Source organism: Aythya marila (genome assembly GCF_965140915.1).
Source record: "Aythya marila genome assembly, chromosome: 1".
NCBI classification, from domain to species: domain Eukaryota; kingdom Metazoa; phylum Chordata; class Aves; order Anseriformes; family Anatidae; genus Aythya; species Aythya marila.
In genome coordinates, this window is record NC_139042.1 from 96,466,566 (window position 1) to 96,481,751 (window position 15,186).

At 36.8% G+C, this 15,186-nt stretch overlaps 1 protein-coding gene across 2 annotated transcripts in view; it reads left to right on the plus strand.

Annotated features, from left to right (window-relative positions):
- The window catches only part of GART (phosphoribosylglycinamide formyltransferase, phosphoribosylglycinamide synthetase, phosphoribosylaminoimidazole synthetase), a 38,095-nt gene that overhangs the window by 15,161 nt on the left and 7,748 nt on the right, over positions 1-15,186 (plus strand). For both annotated transcript variants that reach the window (XM_082781644.1, XM_082781645.1), the window contains exons 6-18: positions 657-725; positions 2,635-2,760; positions 3,697-3,784; positions 4,140-4,225; positions 4,809-4,977; positions 5,579-5,810; positions 7,993-8,087; positions 8,734-8,843; positions 9,438-9,636; positions 12,679-12,927; positions 13,266-13,418; positions 14,470-14,673; positions 15,008-15,139. In XM_082781644.1, coding sequence (XP_082637770.1) covers positions 657-725; positions 2,635-2,760; positions 3,697-3,784; positions 4,140-4,225; positions 4,809-4,977; positions 5,579-5,810; positions 7,993-8,087; positions 8,734-8,843; positions 9,438-9,636; positions 12,679-12,927; positions 13,266-13,418; positions 14,470-14,673; positions 15,008-15,139 — 1,912 coding nt within the window. The remainder of the gene's footprint in view (positions 1-656; positions 726-2,634; positions 2,761-3,696; positions 3,785-4,139; positions 4,226-4,808; positions 4,978-5,578; positions 5,811-7,992; positions 8,088-8,733; positions 8,844-9,437; positions 9,637-12,678; positions 12,928-13,265; positions 13,419-14,469; positions 14,674-15,007; positions 15,140-15,186) is intronic.

The following is a 15,186-nucleotide window of genomic DNA, read 5'->3' on the forward strand; positions in this document are numbered from 1 at the left end:
ACAATACAACAATGCTGTGCTGATTTGTAGGAGATGTTATATGTCATACGTGTTGTATTTCAAGGGTCCGAAAATGGTCTACACTCATAATTTGTTGTGCATGTATGGTTATTGGACAAATCATAACATGTGGTCACCTTGTTCTGTCTTGAGCAAAAAAAAAAAACCACAAAACTTTATCATGTGTTAAAGAGTCTTACAGACATATAAAATTTTCTTGTCAGTGTGCTGTTGTGGTTCTTAATTTAGTAAACATACAGTCAGTTCAAACTTTGCACTGGAATGTGAAAATATTGCCCCCGCCCCACACTTCAGTGCATTCTATGTAATTTCACTATCTTATAAAGTAAAAGGTCAGATTACAGACTTGGTGGTCATTGCTATAAGCCCTCAGTATCACGGGTGCAAACCTCAGCAGGTAGAGCACAAGGAATTACTCAGAAAGCCTAAGTATCACCTGCAATTTTTAAACATTCAAGATAGAATTTGCATTTGTTAAAAGATAATAAAAAGGAGGAACAATTATATTATTGTTGCTACTGACTTATCCAGGATGGAGAATGTATCTTTCCTGATGTATTTGCTTTTCTTGTTGCATTTTAACTATTATAAAATGACTGAAACACAGAACTGAAGAGATTCTCTTTTTAATATAGGATAAGGCTTTTGGCACAGCTGGGGAAACGGTTGTTGTTGAAGAACTTCTTGAAGGAGAAGAAGTTTCTGTAAGTGTGTTTCTCACTATAACCTTTAGATTATACTTTTTTCAAGTTATTTAGGAAACAACATGTAAGTACCGATAGGAGGGATGCATAAGATTTTATTACTTAAATTAGAAGCAGTTACCTGTTCATAAATGTAGTTTTATTAATTAAAGGCAGATGTGTTAAGAACCAAACTTCCTGCAGTCTGTTAAAATAATTCATATTATAAATAAAAATAGCTCAGGCAGTAATCAGTTGTTCCCCCATGGGGAAAAAATAAAAACATAAAAATTTTGAAAGTAACTGAGCATGCACATCTGTGTTATGATTTCCCTGGCATCAAAGACAGCATAAAATCTCCTCCTTATTCCTACCACTTCACTACTATTTGTTGTTGATTCAGTTATACCAGTTACCTGTTCATGGAGCTATAAACTAACAACCTTTTTTTAAAGAGATCAACAACAACTTGCATATTTTCTGTGGTCTGGTTTATAGTCCAGTCCCATTTGAATCAATACAAGTAACAGGGTGGTGAAGCGTAGAGCAGGAGAAGGAAGAATGGTTGGGAGTAAGGGAGAATGGAGACTTTCAGCTCCACTAATAAAGGGGATATATTGAACTATATCATGAGGGATCAGTGACCTCCTTTGGAGCACAGGAAGAAGCAACTCAAGACAGGTGCAGGCAGGATACTCTTTAAGCAGTTTCATTGCCAGAGACACTGCAATGTGGAAGTGCACCCGGGGACAAAGGACCTGGAAACAAGGCTGTTGAATGTTTTGACAACGCTGATTTACTTTGCAGATGTAGAGAGAACATTTCCTTCATGATGCAGCTCCTTCATTAAAAAATAAAATAAAATAAATCTGATTTAATTAGCAGAGTGTAAAGGAGAATTAGAGCCTAGGTTTTGAGGTGGCATGGGAACTTGACACTGGCATCGCCCGAAGTAGAACAGCCAAGTACCAGCTCAGGTTCCCGAGTCCCGGAGCTGCAATTGACTTGTACTGGATATTGTGAACATTCATCTTGGAGGTGGTGGTATTTATAAAGCAAGCGATCATCTCTAACTGTTTCTAGTCTTTGCATAATCAGGTTTCCCATCCGATATGAAAAAATTAGACTTGCAAATTTTGGTCATCCTTATTCCTTCTTGGTTGGCTTGACCTCATTAGCAGATAAGGGGGTAAGGGTTTATCCAGATCTCCATTCTCTGGTGAAAAATGTGTGGTCCTTAGAATACCTGCAGATTTACAGTAATATAATACAATAACAAAAGCATGCAATTTAAAGTTTTGTTTTGTTTTACTTTTTCCTGAGTTGACTGATAGCAATAAAGTACTATTTGCCTTGCCCGTCAAAATAATTCACATTCCACAAATGACCGTAGCTTTTTATATATTCACAGTCTGACATTTTAAGGTTTTGAAGAGAAATCCTGGGTTGTCTTTTAATTAGCATTATAAAATGTTAAATATAAAAGTTGGACTAGATGAGGTTAGACTGGACTAGATTATCTTAAAGGTCTTTTCCAACCTGAATGATTCTGTTTTTATGAGTACTGCTATCAGTAATCCAAACAGTGAGCATCAATTATAAAAGATGTTAGCAGATATGTTATTATGAAGATATATAGTGTGGTATGTAAGTAATTTACAAATAATGTAAAAGCAAATGGAGTTTTGTCAATTAGGAAAAGGAGTTTTTGAAAGGGATGTAATATTTTCTTTCCAGAGCAGGGAAAAGGAGAGGGAGGGAGGAAGTAACTTCACTGTGAGTTTTTTTTTTTTTTCAGCCTTTTCAGTATTTTTAGTACTCTTAAATATCCATTTTTGTAACACTAAAAATAAAACAGATTTGCACTTTTTTGCACTTTAGGAAATTGTAATCATATACTTGTGTTTTAATTATTTTCCTTGTTTTCTAGTGCTTATGTTTCACAGATGGCGTCACAATTGCTCCCATGCCCCCAGCCCAGGACCACAAGAGATTAATGGATGGAGATGAAGGCCCTAACACTGGGGGAATGGGAGCTTATTCTCCAGCACCTCAGGTAAAAAATGTGAAAACATCTTGTTGTAACCATAGTACAGCTCTAATACTGAAAATATCTGTGAATTTTCAATTCTATCATGACTAACAGGATGTGGAGAGAGTGGGATCTTGTGGATGGAAAGTGTTGCCTAAAACGAACGTAGACAGTTAAAGCCTGTAACTTGATAAATTTGTTCCTCTAAAGAGAAAGCTATTTCTACTGAATCACTTCTAATTATGAAGATGGAAGTTTTGTTATTTTTGTAACCTTGTTTGTTGTTTGTTTTTTTTTTTTTAAGTTGGGATCAATAATCTTGAAGGCCTTTTCCAACCTAAATAATTTTATGATTCTAAGTGTAACAGAATAAACATCATTAGAACTACATGTTTAACCACATTTTTATTTTGCTCTGGGCTAAGCTAATGATGAATCTTTGCTGTAGCTCAAGTTAGTTTTGTTTCTGTTCTGCAAACTGTCTATTTGTAAAAGGATTTAATTTGCTTTCTGTTCACCTATGTCATGGCCATTCCTTTTTCTTTTTTATTAAAGAAAAATCCTCTGTTCCTCTGTAAAGCTTGTTTTATTGAACAAAATGCAATCAGCAACCCCAGTATTTTCCAACAGTGATTTGTCTTCGGGAGCCCCTATCTGAATGCCAGTACGTCTGTGCAAATGGTTTGTTCTAGTGAAGCCAGTGGGACTAATTAATTGCACATGCAGATCTAGATCTAGAGCCACATGTCTGAAGAAATGTAACCTGTTGTATTAATGCTGTAGTATTTATTCTGTGGAGAAAGGAAAAAAGTACTAGCTTTCCCTTGTTTGAAGCATGTGTTGGAATGTGCAGCAGCCCATTGAAGTGTTCTGCTTGACTCTCCAAAATGCTAGCCATAACAGTAGGAAAATCATGCATTCCCTTTTTACAAAGACTGTTTTCTAATCCTGTTTTATTAGATTTCTAAAGATATGCTGCTGAAAATAAGAGATACCATTCTTCAGAAAACTGTTGATGGCATGAGGAAAGAAGGTGTCCCCTATTTTGGTATGCATAAAAGTTTGTTTGTTTTTTTTAATTTTAAAGAGAAAGTTTTGTTTTGTCCTCTTTATGGGCCTAACTCACACTGTAGGTGAGGGAAGATAGCTTTGATTTATTTGAAAACTGTTTGGCATTAGTGGCTTGATTTAAAGTCCATTGAAAACAATTGATATCTTTTCATTGATGGTTGGTAATTGTCAAATGAGAACGAGCAGAAAGAACAACAGTTGAAAAGAAGTGTTAACATTCTAGCTTTAAATGAACACTGAATGTGTTTTCCTGTTTAGCACTGCCATGAGTAGATTAAAAACAAATGACCTATGCAGTTGCTCAGATAGAGTTTTGTATATTTTTATTCTAGGTGTGCTTTATGCTGGGTTAATGCTTACCAAAGATGGACCTAAAGTTCTAGAGTTTAACTGCAGATTCGGTGACCCAGAATGTCAGGTGAGCATCGGTAAATGACAATTTATCAGTAGGGGAGAGTATTCTGATGCCATCTACCATTATTCTTAACTAACTTTCAGATGAATAATCTGCCAGTTGCTCTGAGACTTAAAATATTTGGTTTGTTTATTCAAGACAGAAAGTCTGTTATGAGCTTGTTCTATTCCAGATTTCAACACATCATATATACTCAAATGTGGGTGTTACAAGGGTAAGCTTGAGTGGAACTCAGTGCTTTCCTATCTTTTCCAGAATGGAATGGGATCTTTTTTTTTTTTTAACTTGAAGAAGCAAACACATCCTTTCCCCACTCCCTGACTCTTAATTTCTGTTCTTCAGAACACAGTAAGGTTTTTAGGCCTCTGCCGTTAGGAGAAAAGGTAGTTCTTTTACTCATAGAAACTATGTTTAAGGAAGAGAATTAAAGGTACATATGTGATGCACAACTTGTACATATGTGTGAAAATACCACAAAAAATAGTATTTTCATTTACTGATGCAGTATTATTTTGAAAAGCTCAGGGAAGAAAATGTAAAAATGTTACATTGTTTTCTTCAATTTCCTAAATCTCTATTTTTGTAGGTAATTCTTCCACTGTTGAAAAGTGATTTGTATGAAGTTATGCAAGCAGTTATCAATAAAAAGTTGTCTAGTTCCATGCCAGTTTGGTTTGAAGACAGTGCAGCTGTGACCGTGGTGATGGCTAGTGAAGGATATCCAGGAGCCTATCCCAAGGGTTTGGAAATAACAGGTAAATACAGCAGGAGAAAGTGCAGAAGTCGATTCCTCTCCTGTCCTCTCTCCAGCCTTTCATTTTGCCTGATGAAGGTGAATCAGTATAACCCAGATTCACAGAAACTTACGATCCTGTGATTATGGGTCAGGTCAGCAAGAGACAACTGAATTTTCACACATCAAAGATTATTGGTAACACAGCCATAGCATTTAGAAATCTCCACACTGTATTGTTAAGTTTTATAGCATTTCTTTAATATGTTTTACTGTTAATTGCTTCTGGGGCGATTACTGATTCTTACAAGGTGTTGATATTGATACGTTTTGTAGTCTCTGTGTCAGTGAAGTATAAAATCTATCTGCAATTAAATGCTGTATGCAGATGTTTCAGCTAAATACCTTTTTCTGTCTCTGAGCATAGAAGCAGCAGACTCATCTATCAACAAAACATAGTTTTTAAAAAAATATTCTTATTTCTCAGAATAATCACACTGAATTTGTTTGTGGTTTCTAGGCAGTCAGTAAGTGCTGAAAATTTATGTGTTTGTAATGTAATAGAGAAATGTTCTAATCAACTCATTTTCTTCTGCATTTATTTTATTAAACAACAAACACAGGACTTTCCAAGGCTAAAGAACTAGGACTGGAGGTGTTCCATGCAGGCACGGCCCTGAAGGATGGCAAAGTGGTGACTAGTGGAGGAAGAGTCCTTACAGTAACTGCTGTTAAAGAAGATCTAATGACAGCACTGCAAGAAGCCAACAAGGGAGTAGCAGCCATAAATTTCAAGGGTGCCATTTATAGGAAGGACATTGGTTATCGGGCTATAGCTTTCCTGAGTCAATCCAGGTAGATATCTGAAATACTTGAGATGGAAATAACTGATATAAAAGGGACTTAAAGACATCACTAGTTTACATTAATAAACTGATGTTGATTGTGCGTAACTCTAGACAAGTTTTAACTGGCATCCCTGTGAGCAGTCTAAACAGGACCAGCCAAGGAAGGAACAGGCTTTTTGTTAACTCTTTGATCCACGCACTTAATTCCCTAAGTTGGGATTAAGCTGCAGTGGCGAGCACAAGTAACTTGTGCTGTCTGTGCTATGTCTGCTTTATGAAAGGTGAACTTCTGTTTCTTAGACCCTGAACCATAGCTTTTGCTCTAAATTTGTTGTTGAAAAGTCTAACGTTAGTATCATGAAATGGATGCATGAACGAAGTTTGAGCTATTTTACTGGTTCATTTTAGAGTCTCTAGGAACAGTAAAATGGTCTTGAATCACCTACTTATTGAGATATGCATAATACTATAATAGCCTGCAAAAAAATAGGTAGAATGTATCATTCTTTTTTATTATTATTCTTTTTATTTTCACAGTATTTGGTTTAACGGTCTTGAGAGAGCATATTTTTTTAAAGCAGCATGTCCTACTGTGCCTCTGATGTTACTGAGAATTTCTTGCAAAATTTTTGACTCATTTTTACCTAATATAAAGCCTATCTGCCTGTTTATTCTCCAGTTAGCTCAAAACGTAACTTTTGATAGTAGCTTATTTTGTAGTCTTTGAAGCATACCAGCAAGTTTTTAATTTTTGCTAACAGTGTATACTGATTAGTTTATTGTAAAATTATAATCAATAAATTTACTAAATGAACAAGGGTGTTCCTACCTGGTCTTCTTTTTCAAGTACTGTGCATCTCTTGAGAAATTTATGTGAAGATAAATAATTGGTATTTGTATTGACATTGTGTGAGAAGAGGATACTTTAATTAATAGTTCTCTAAAGCACTGAGTTCATGGGCCAGGGCCACATTCAGGAAGGTTGATGATTGGCCCTGTAAAGCTGGGGACGCCTTCTCTTGGCAGTTTGGCAGGACTAATGCAGTCCTATGCATTTCTCTCTGTGGAAATATCCAAAATATTTATTTAAGAAAAAAAAAAAAAAAAAAAAAAACTCTCCTTTTAAACAATCAAAGTAAATACCATGCTTTTAAAAATAAGGTGAAATTATGTCAAGTATTGATTATTTTCAGACTGAAAGGGGCTGGCTCTGGTCACTTGTTATTGCAGGGTAAGATTTTTTGGAGTCTTATTCACAGGCTGAACTGCTGCTGCTTGTAATTATTTTCCTCTTGCAAATTTTCGAGCAGTGATATAATGTGTGTGCAGCTACCTTTGTATTTCCTTGATAGCACAGCTCTTGTTTCATCGTACCTGTAATTAAAAGTCATTAATCTTGTGATCTCCAAAACAAAAAGGTCACTCTGTGAACAGGGGAACAGACAAATTGCATGAAAAAAAAAAAAAAAGTTGGTTTTGTGGTGGTATCATTCCAGGTTATAAGGAGAGACAACTTTAAGCTGCAGTTGTTAAACTCTCAAAGTGTCACAGAGGAATATTGACTTACTTTGCTTTTGAAAAGCTATCTGAGGTGTTCTGATTTAGCACTGTTTTTTGTATACATTTTGTTGTGACCATAGGAACAACACTACTGATGTGTCAGCATCCATCCCAGGGATTCAAACCCTACAAAACCTGATCCATTTACATTGTTGTTGCTTTTTTTTTTTTTTTTTTTTTTTTTTTTTTTTAAATCATGGTATATTACTGGATATCAGATGGTATTTTTGCTCTGATACTGTCTTCAGTATACCTGGAAATATTTGAATACTGCTTACAGCAAACAATCTGTGGTGCAAATCCATGAAATTTTGTATCTTTGGTACGATACTCCCTGTCTTCAGGTATATGTGTGAGGTCAGGTTCCAAACAGGAAAAAGATTAACCTTTGAGTCATTGAGCCTGCCTGACACGAATACTGCAATACTTAGAAATTATTTTATATGATCAAAGTTAATGTGCATGTAGGAGAACATAGATGATACTTGAAAAACTTCATTGACAGCAGAATAAGATTCCGAATGGTTAATCTCCTTAGTGAAGCAATGGTATAAAGAAGTAATTAATATTTTAAAATGTGTTTGTGCATTTAGAAATCGATTGCCATAACAATTTTAACAATCTTTCAGAGGCCTGACTTACAAAAACAGTGGGGTAGACATCGCAGCAGGGAATACTTTGGTTCAGAAAATTAAACCCCTAGCTGCAGCCACGTCAAGGTCAGGTAAGAATTGTATCCTTTATTCCTGTTTCAGTCAGTTCATAGCAAAGAGTCTTATGAGAGAAAAATAGAGAGACATACACACACACACACACACATGCAATAAGACATTTCTTAGCAGTCATAGTATTTCCAGTCATATTTGTCTCTCTCAGTATTTAATCAAGCTTAGTTTTAAGATGACCACACTTACCGTATTCTAACCACTCTTAGCAACAAGGACTGTAAGCAGTAGTAACAACGAGAAAGGGGAATTCCATTGGGAAAATGCCTAGTTATCCTTTCCTAGAAAGCAGCAGGCTTCAAACTGTTCCCACAATTCCTTTTCTGTTTTTCAGAAAAATGCTAAATGCAAGGGCGATGTATATCAGTCTCAGTAATTATTGAATGTTCAGTTACAAAGTTTTGGATTTTTAGCTTTAAATAGTAATGAAGTTAAAAAACAACAACAACAACAAAGCAAACTTAAGAGGATTAGGAGCTTCTGTGTCTCTGTGAAGAGGCTGTAAATGTCAGAGGAAAGTCTCCTTGTGACAACTCAAAGTCATGTTGAGAGATTACAGAGAGAATTAGCTAATGTGCTGGAGATCCTGGAGAAACCCATGAAAGTAAAAGTTTAGTATTTTCTCCTATTTCTTCTGTCTGGCAGGCTGCAATGCAGAGCTTGGAGGATTTGCTGGCCTCTTTGATTTGAAAGCAGCTGGTTACAAAGATCCTATCCTGGTATCTGGAACCGATGGTGTTGGCACAAAACTCAAGGTAATGTGAAAATCCATGTAAAGCAAGGAAAACAGTACAAAGGGGAAACTGCTTAATCACACCACTGTCCATGTTTTATCATAAAATATGAGTTATGTTTAGAAATACTTATTTGTATTTCTAAAAAGGGAATGAAAAATGAAATTGCCCTCCTACACATAAAATAATTTAATATACGTATAACTTTCAGCATGTAAATAGCCTTATTGGAACAGATGCTTAAAATAGCTCATTTTTAGTATTAAGTGCATAGCCAGTACACCATTTCACTGAGGAAGAACCTCCATCCTCAAAAAGGTTACTCATGGGGAAAACATTCAATTATACGGTTGCTGTGGAGTAAATGCAAACTGCAATGAAACCCTTTCCAGTTCAGTCTCCTTCCGTGAAGTTTGTTTTGTACTTCCCAACTGATAAAGTAACAACTCCAAAAATAAAATTTTAGGAGAGGCTCATGGAAAGGATAATATCTGGAGCTGCTCCTCAGAAAGCCTCTAGAGGAACCGCATGCTTTTGATCCCCTTCCATTGCAGACTCTGCTTGTGTTTCAGTTTCTGTAAGCTAACAAACAGGTTCTCTCGCTGTGTTTTGCAGATTGCACAAGTGTGTAAGAAACATGACACTATAGGTCAAGACCTGGTTGCTATGTGTGTCAATGACATCCTGGCTCAAGGCGCAGAGCCCCTCTTCTTCCTTGACTATTTTGCCTGCGGTAAACTTGACGTTGAAGTGGCTCAGGGGGTCATTGCAGGAATAGCTGAAGCATGCAAAAAGGCAGGATGTGCTCTTTTGGGTATGAACACGCTTTTTCTTTAAAGGGTGTGAAAGGCCATATGCAATCTCTTTATAATTGCTGTAATGTGGTTGTTTTCTGGCTCTATTAAAGAATGTCAGAGGTGTAGAAAAAAAAGGTTCACATGTCCCTGCTTTCAGAGAACATGATCTCTGCCCACTGGAAGGAGACGGTACTTTACAAATGTTGCCTTAGCTCAGGAAGTTGCATATAAATTTTCTTATTCCCATCTTTTCATTTAACTTTGCAACTATAACTGCTACCTAAAAAACCTAAGAACTAGTATTAAATGTCTTTTAATACTTCATGTTTTTCAAGTAGATTTTGAAAACATGCCAACTAGGTTTCTGGGTTTTTTATCCTTTATCCTAAAGGAAATCCTAAAGTTTTCCTTGAAATGAGATTTGTATGTGTTGCTGTGCATGCACATGTCCCTGTGTGTGTACACATTATCCTTTGAAACTCTTGGCTGATTTTAACCAAATCTGTCAGGAAGGGTAGAGATCTCCCAGGCATGTAATGTCCACAAGCCTCATAAAACTTGAAAACCAGAAAAATACCCTTATCGATGAAGGAAAAGCTTCAGTTGGAGCTCAGTTCTTAAGACACAGAAGTTCAGAAATAAGTGAATAAACCAGGTTTCATTAGTTACAGTAGTAGCAAAACTACTTGTCTGTTGCAGACATACTGAAGATTTATATTTGAAGCTCTTAAGACTCAAATTTGAGCATTTCCCTTTTCAGCCCTACAATAAAAGCACACAGTACGTTTTACTAACAAATTATATATGTATTCTGTTATACAGTAATCTAGTAATCTGTGAAAATAATACAAGATTTCAATTCATAAAAAATAACAACTTTAAAACTGTTCAACTCTAAAAATATTTGTAGGTCAGTGAAAAAGACATTGTTTTGTTTACACCTTTAGTTTATAAAAGGAATACAACGCAGGGTTAAATTTTAATGCAATGAAATTTTTAATCCCAAAAATATGTTTCCTTGTATAGTTTTCCCTTTTATAAAAAAACTACTTGGAGAATTATCCTAATTTTTCAAAAAAGGCTTTTGATTTGAGAATAAAAGTAACGGATCAAATTATCTTACTTTATGTACCACTTGATAACTGGTAATAGTGTAACTGTCCCTTTTTTTTTTGGCTCCTTTAAAAAAGTTGGCAACAAAAGTGTGTTCTGAGATTATCTTATTTTAAAGGAGTTTACATGCTACGAACAAGGGGCTATTTATGTTATGTTTTATATTTTTTCTGCATGAGCTGTTTGCCAGTTTTATGTTTGTTTTAGTAGTCTCTCAGTTTATCAAATATAATCAATCCATTCATACTTCAGCATAAGTACATGTTAGGTGAAATCTTACGATGAAATTACTTACTGAAATTTGAAGATTTTACTTCCAGTTGGAAGACTTTAAAACTACAAAGGGTGTTGTTCATTTGTAAATTAATACCATAAAATAATACCTCCAAAATTGTAAATGGGTTGGTGAATATCCTTTTTGTGCTAACATAAAAATAAGTTGGAACTCATAAAGAAAACAGTCGTTATTTGCTTCCCAAAATTTATGGCACTCTCAGAAGGAAGGGACAGAGTGGATGCAGTAACTGAATCCAAAGCAGAAACACTTTTCTGTGGCCTCAATCATTAAAATAAATTTCAGTTTGGGCTCCAGCTTAACACATTCATTTTAGTGTGCACACACTGAGCATGTCGATGTACAGTATCACCTCATAAAAGTCTTGTCTATAACATGTTCCTGAATTCTTACCTTGTATTTCTGCACTAGCTGAATATTCAGCTCAAACACCTTAAGCTCATCATACCACTAAATAGTGCAGTACTGAAGGACACATCTAAAAGTTTGGTTTTGCACAAATGTTATTAAATATGGTTTTAAACAAATATATCTAAGCAAGTGAAACTTCTCAGCATGTACTTTGATGTTAAAGTTGGTTTTAGCAGTGTAGAGTAGAAACCTGGAAAAGGTTCCAGAGAATCTAGCACTGAGCAGCAGTCAAACATTGAGCAGCCCTTTCAGTAAAGAAACTTCTCCTAATATCCAGCCTGAACCTTCCCTGGTGCAACTTGAGGTCATTTCCCGTCGCCTTATCACCAGGTGCTTGGGAGTATGAGGTAGTAGTGTGAAGATGGCTGTTCAGAGAACTTCGGAGTGAGCAGTGAATGCTCATTTCATGTATTAAACACAGCAATTTTGTCTTGTTAGACTGAATGAGATGTGACAGGCAGAACAGTGAAGACCATCAGCTTATACCTGAAGGGCACTAATGGAGCCAGTGTTGGTGCATGTAGAGAGAGGGAATGCTGTCTGAGCATTGTTACGCATTTTTATGCAAGCTTGGAAAATTACCTTTTCAAACTGCATTCTGAATGAGGTCAGCCAGACAAAACATGGCTTTCAGGACAAAACACAATGGTGTTCTCATAATCGGGATGAGTAGAATGACCTACACATTTTTTTCAGTGACATGGATAGCTAGGAAAGGCTCGCTGTTAGGGGTGTCCTCCCAAAAGAGTCTATAAATCTCAGATGTTTAGAGCCGTGGTGATAATGGCGCCCAGGTTGTGGGCAGGAGTGGCAGACAGAAGAGTAATATATGCAAAATCTTTGTGGAGGCAAGTGAAACTAATAGCTGTATCACACCTTTGAGGTTCTTTAATGAGTTTCTTGTATCTTGTAAGTCTTTAATGGAGAATGTTAAACCTGGCAGAAATTTGGAGATAAGAAGCACTAGCCCACTAACCATGTGCTTTGATTTTAAAATATGAATGCACGGCAATGTGATACTCTTCCTCAGAGTGAGGGAGGAAAGGCTCTTTCCCAGTTTGCTTGCTCAATTAGAAGGCCTGTGATAAATGTGTGTTTTTAATTACTTTTAATGTTTGTCTAACTAAAAAAATCTCCATCCGTTAATGCCTTATGAGTTTAAAACTTTTAAAAAAATGCATGTGCACTGGTCCAAGTGTTTTCCAATAGCCCCTTCACTTTTTTTTTTTCATTCTCACAGGAGGAGAAACTGCTGAAATGCCAGGCATGTACCCCCCTGGAGAGTACGACCTAGCAGGCTTTGCCGTCGGTGCAGTAGAGCGAGGGCAGATGCTGCCCCAGCTGGAGAGAATTGCTGATGGGGACATGGTTATTGGAGTGGCTTCTTCTGGGGTTCACAGCAATGGGTACAGCCTTGTAAGGAAGATTGTTGAAAAGTCATCATTAGACTTCTCTTCTCCAGTTGGCGTCTCTGGTGATCAGACATTAGGTACTGTTTGTAACGCAGTTTCTTTGCTTGTACTTCTGAACAGGCAAATGCACACTATTGTTTTGCCTGTGCCTTTGCTTATAACTTTGCTAAAGCACTGGAAAAATTACTCGATTCTCAAAGATTTTCTCATCTTTTTTTTTTTTTCCACATATGCAGGAAAGAAATGAAGGGTGGGAGAGAAATAACTAATTGTATGCTAAAAGTGGTAGACATGGTGTAATGTAACGCTCACTACTATCCATCAAATTATTACTTGGAGTTTTCCACAATTTCATACTGATTAACATTTCTTTCTGCGCTTTAACTCGTCTTATTTCATCTTCTTTCATCTACAGGAGATCTCTTGTTAACCCCAACTAAGATCTACAGCAAGACTTTGCTGCCTGTCCTTCGCTCAGGCCACGTGAAAGCCTATGCCCACATCACTGGAGGAGGCTTGCTGGAAAACATCCCCCGAGTTCTCCCAGAGTCCTGTGGTGTCGTTTTAGGTGAGATAAAAAGAAAAGCTGTAGAAACATCTGCGTGTTAATACGGATCAGTGTGGAAGCCTGTGTGCACGGGACTGTATCGACTGACTTGCACTGTCTAGAAATCAGTTTGCTTTCTCTTTGTTGTTATAGCCAGTCAAAACATGTTGTAGTCTTAGGACTTCTGTCTACTGAATTCGCTTCCCTGGATTGGCTTTCTTAAGGGCTCTATCCATACTTTAACAAATAAAACAAGTTTAAAAGCAACACAAAGTGAATTGTCACCATTTTCAATAATCTGCAAAATTACTGATAATTAAATGACATTCATGAAGCTTTGGATTGGCATTCAGGTATGGTTACTGGCTCAGGTGGATCTCCTGCTATTCAGCAGACTTAAATTAATCCTCACCACAGTCTCATCAGGTATGCTAGAAAGAGAAGCAAAGTATGAAAAGGTATATGACTTATTATAGGTTATGCAGCGTTCAGGTGGGTTGTAGAATAAAATAAGGGAACTACAGTTGAGTTCTGTAGCCCAGAACTGTACATAAATCATCCTTCCACTTGTCACTAAATATAACATGAAGAAAGAAACCTACTGTCTTTGGAGTTCCATTACAGCAGCTAATCCAAAGCATTTCTTGTGATGCTGTAAATCACCTTTACCTTGTTGGATCTGGAGAAGTGTGAGGCTTTTGCACCAGTTTTATGGCTGTTGTTCTTGTACGATAGTTTTTCTAGAAGCAGGGCTGTCACCGTGGAGAAGAGGATTTTCCAAGTACTGCCTTAGAGCCTATTTTTAATTACTCGTTAATGGTTTGCAGTGGAGCGATGTGATTAATTTCCTCCCTGAGTGACACTTTTTGCTATTCCCAAGCCTTGTTCAGTAAGGAAGGAAAAAACATCCCGCTTCCCTGCATGAAAGCTGATATCACTCAAGCTAATGCTGTTGTGGGACTTAGTCTGCGCTTTACATCTGGATTTTGCCTTTCAGTACTCTAAATAATTTTAGTTTTTTGTACATAGGTAGTGGCTTCCTCTCTTCATTTGTATTTTCAAATCTCTTCAGATGCTCTTAGCTGGAAGATTCCTGAAATATTTTGTTGGCTCCATAAAGAAGGGAACCTCTCTGAGGAGGAAATGACTCGGACGTTTAATTGTGGGATCGGTGCCGTCTTGATCGTTCAGAAGGAGATGGCTCAGCAGGTCCTCAAGGACATCCAGAAACACGAGACAGCCTGGCTGATTGGAAGGGTTGTCTCCCTGCAAAAAGGTTACTAGATTTTTATTTTCCTTGAAAAAAAATGAAGAACTAAATTACTTAGCTGGTGCATCTCCATGGAATTTCACTGAGATTCCATTCACTGAACTATTAATTGGGACCTCTCTGGCTTTAGTGCATGGGATATTAAAATGACAGTCCTCATGACTTCTGTCTTGGTCTATAGAACACGTGCTTAGCACTGTCAGATGTCACCAGCACTATAAATAAATACTGAGAAGTAAAGCAGTGCCACTAGTCTCTTTTCACTAGTACTTTTCTCCTCTTTGTTTCTCACTTTGTTTATCTCTTTTTTTTTTTTTTTTTTCCCTTTCTGTGTGTTCAGGCTCTGCCCATGTTAAAGTCCACAATCTGCTTGAAGCCTTGCGAGCAAATAGGTCACTGTCTGTGCACAGCCATATCCAAGGCAAAATCCAAACAAACAAAGTGAAGGTTGCTGTCCTTATCTCTGGAACAGGTGAGAGTTTATATTCTTTACTGCAGGGTAAAACAGACTATTGAAAA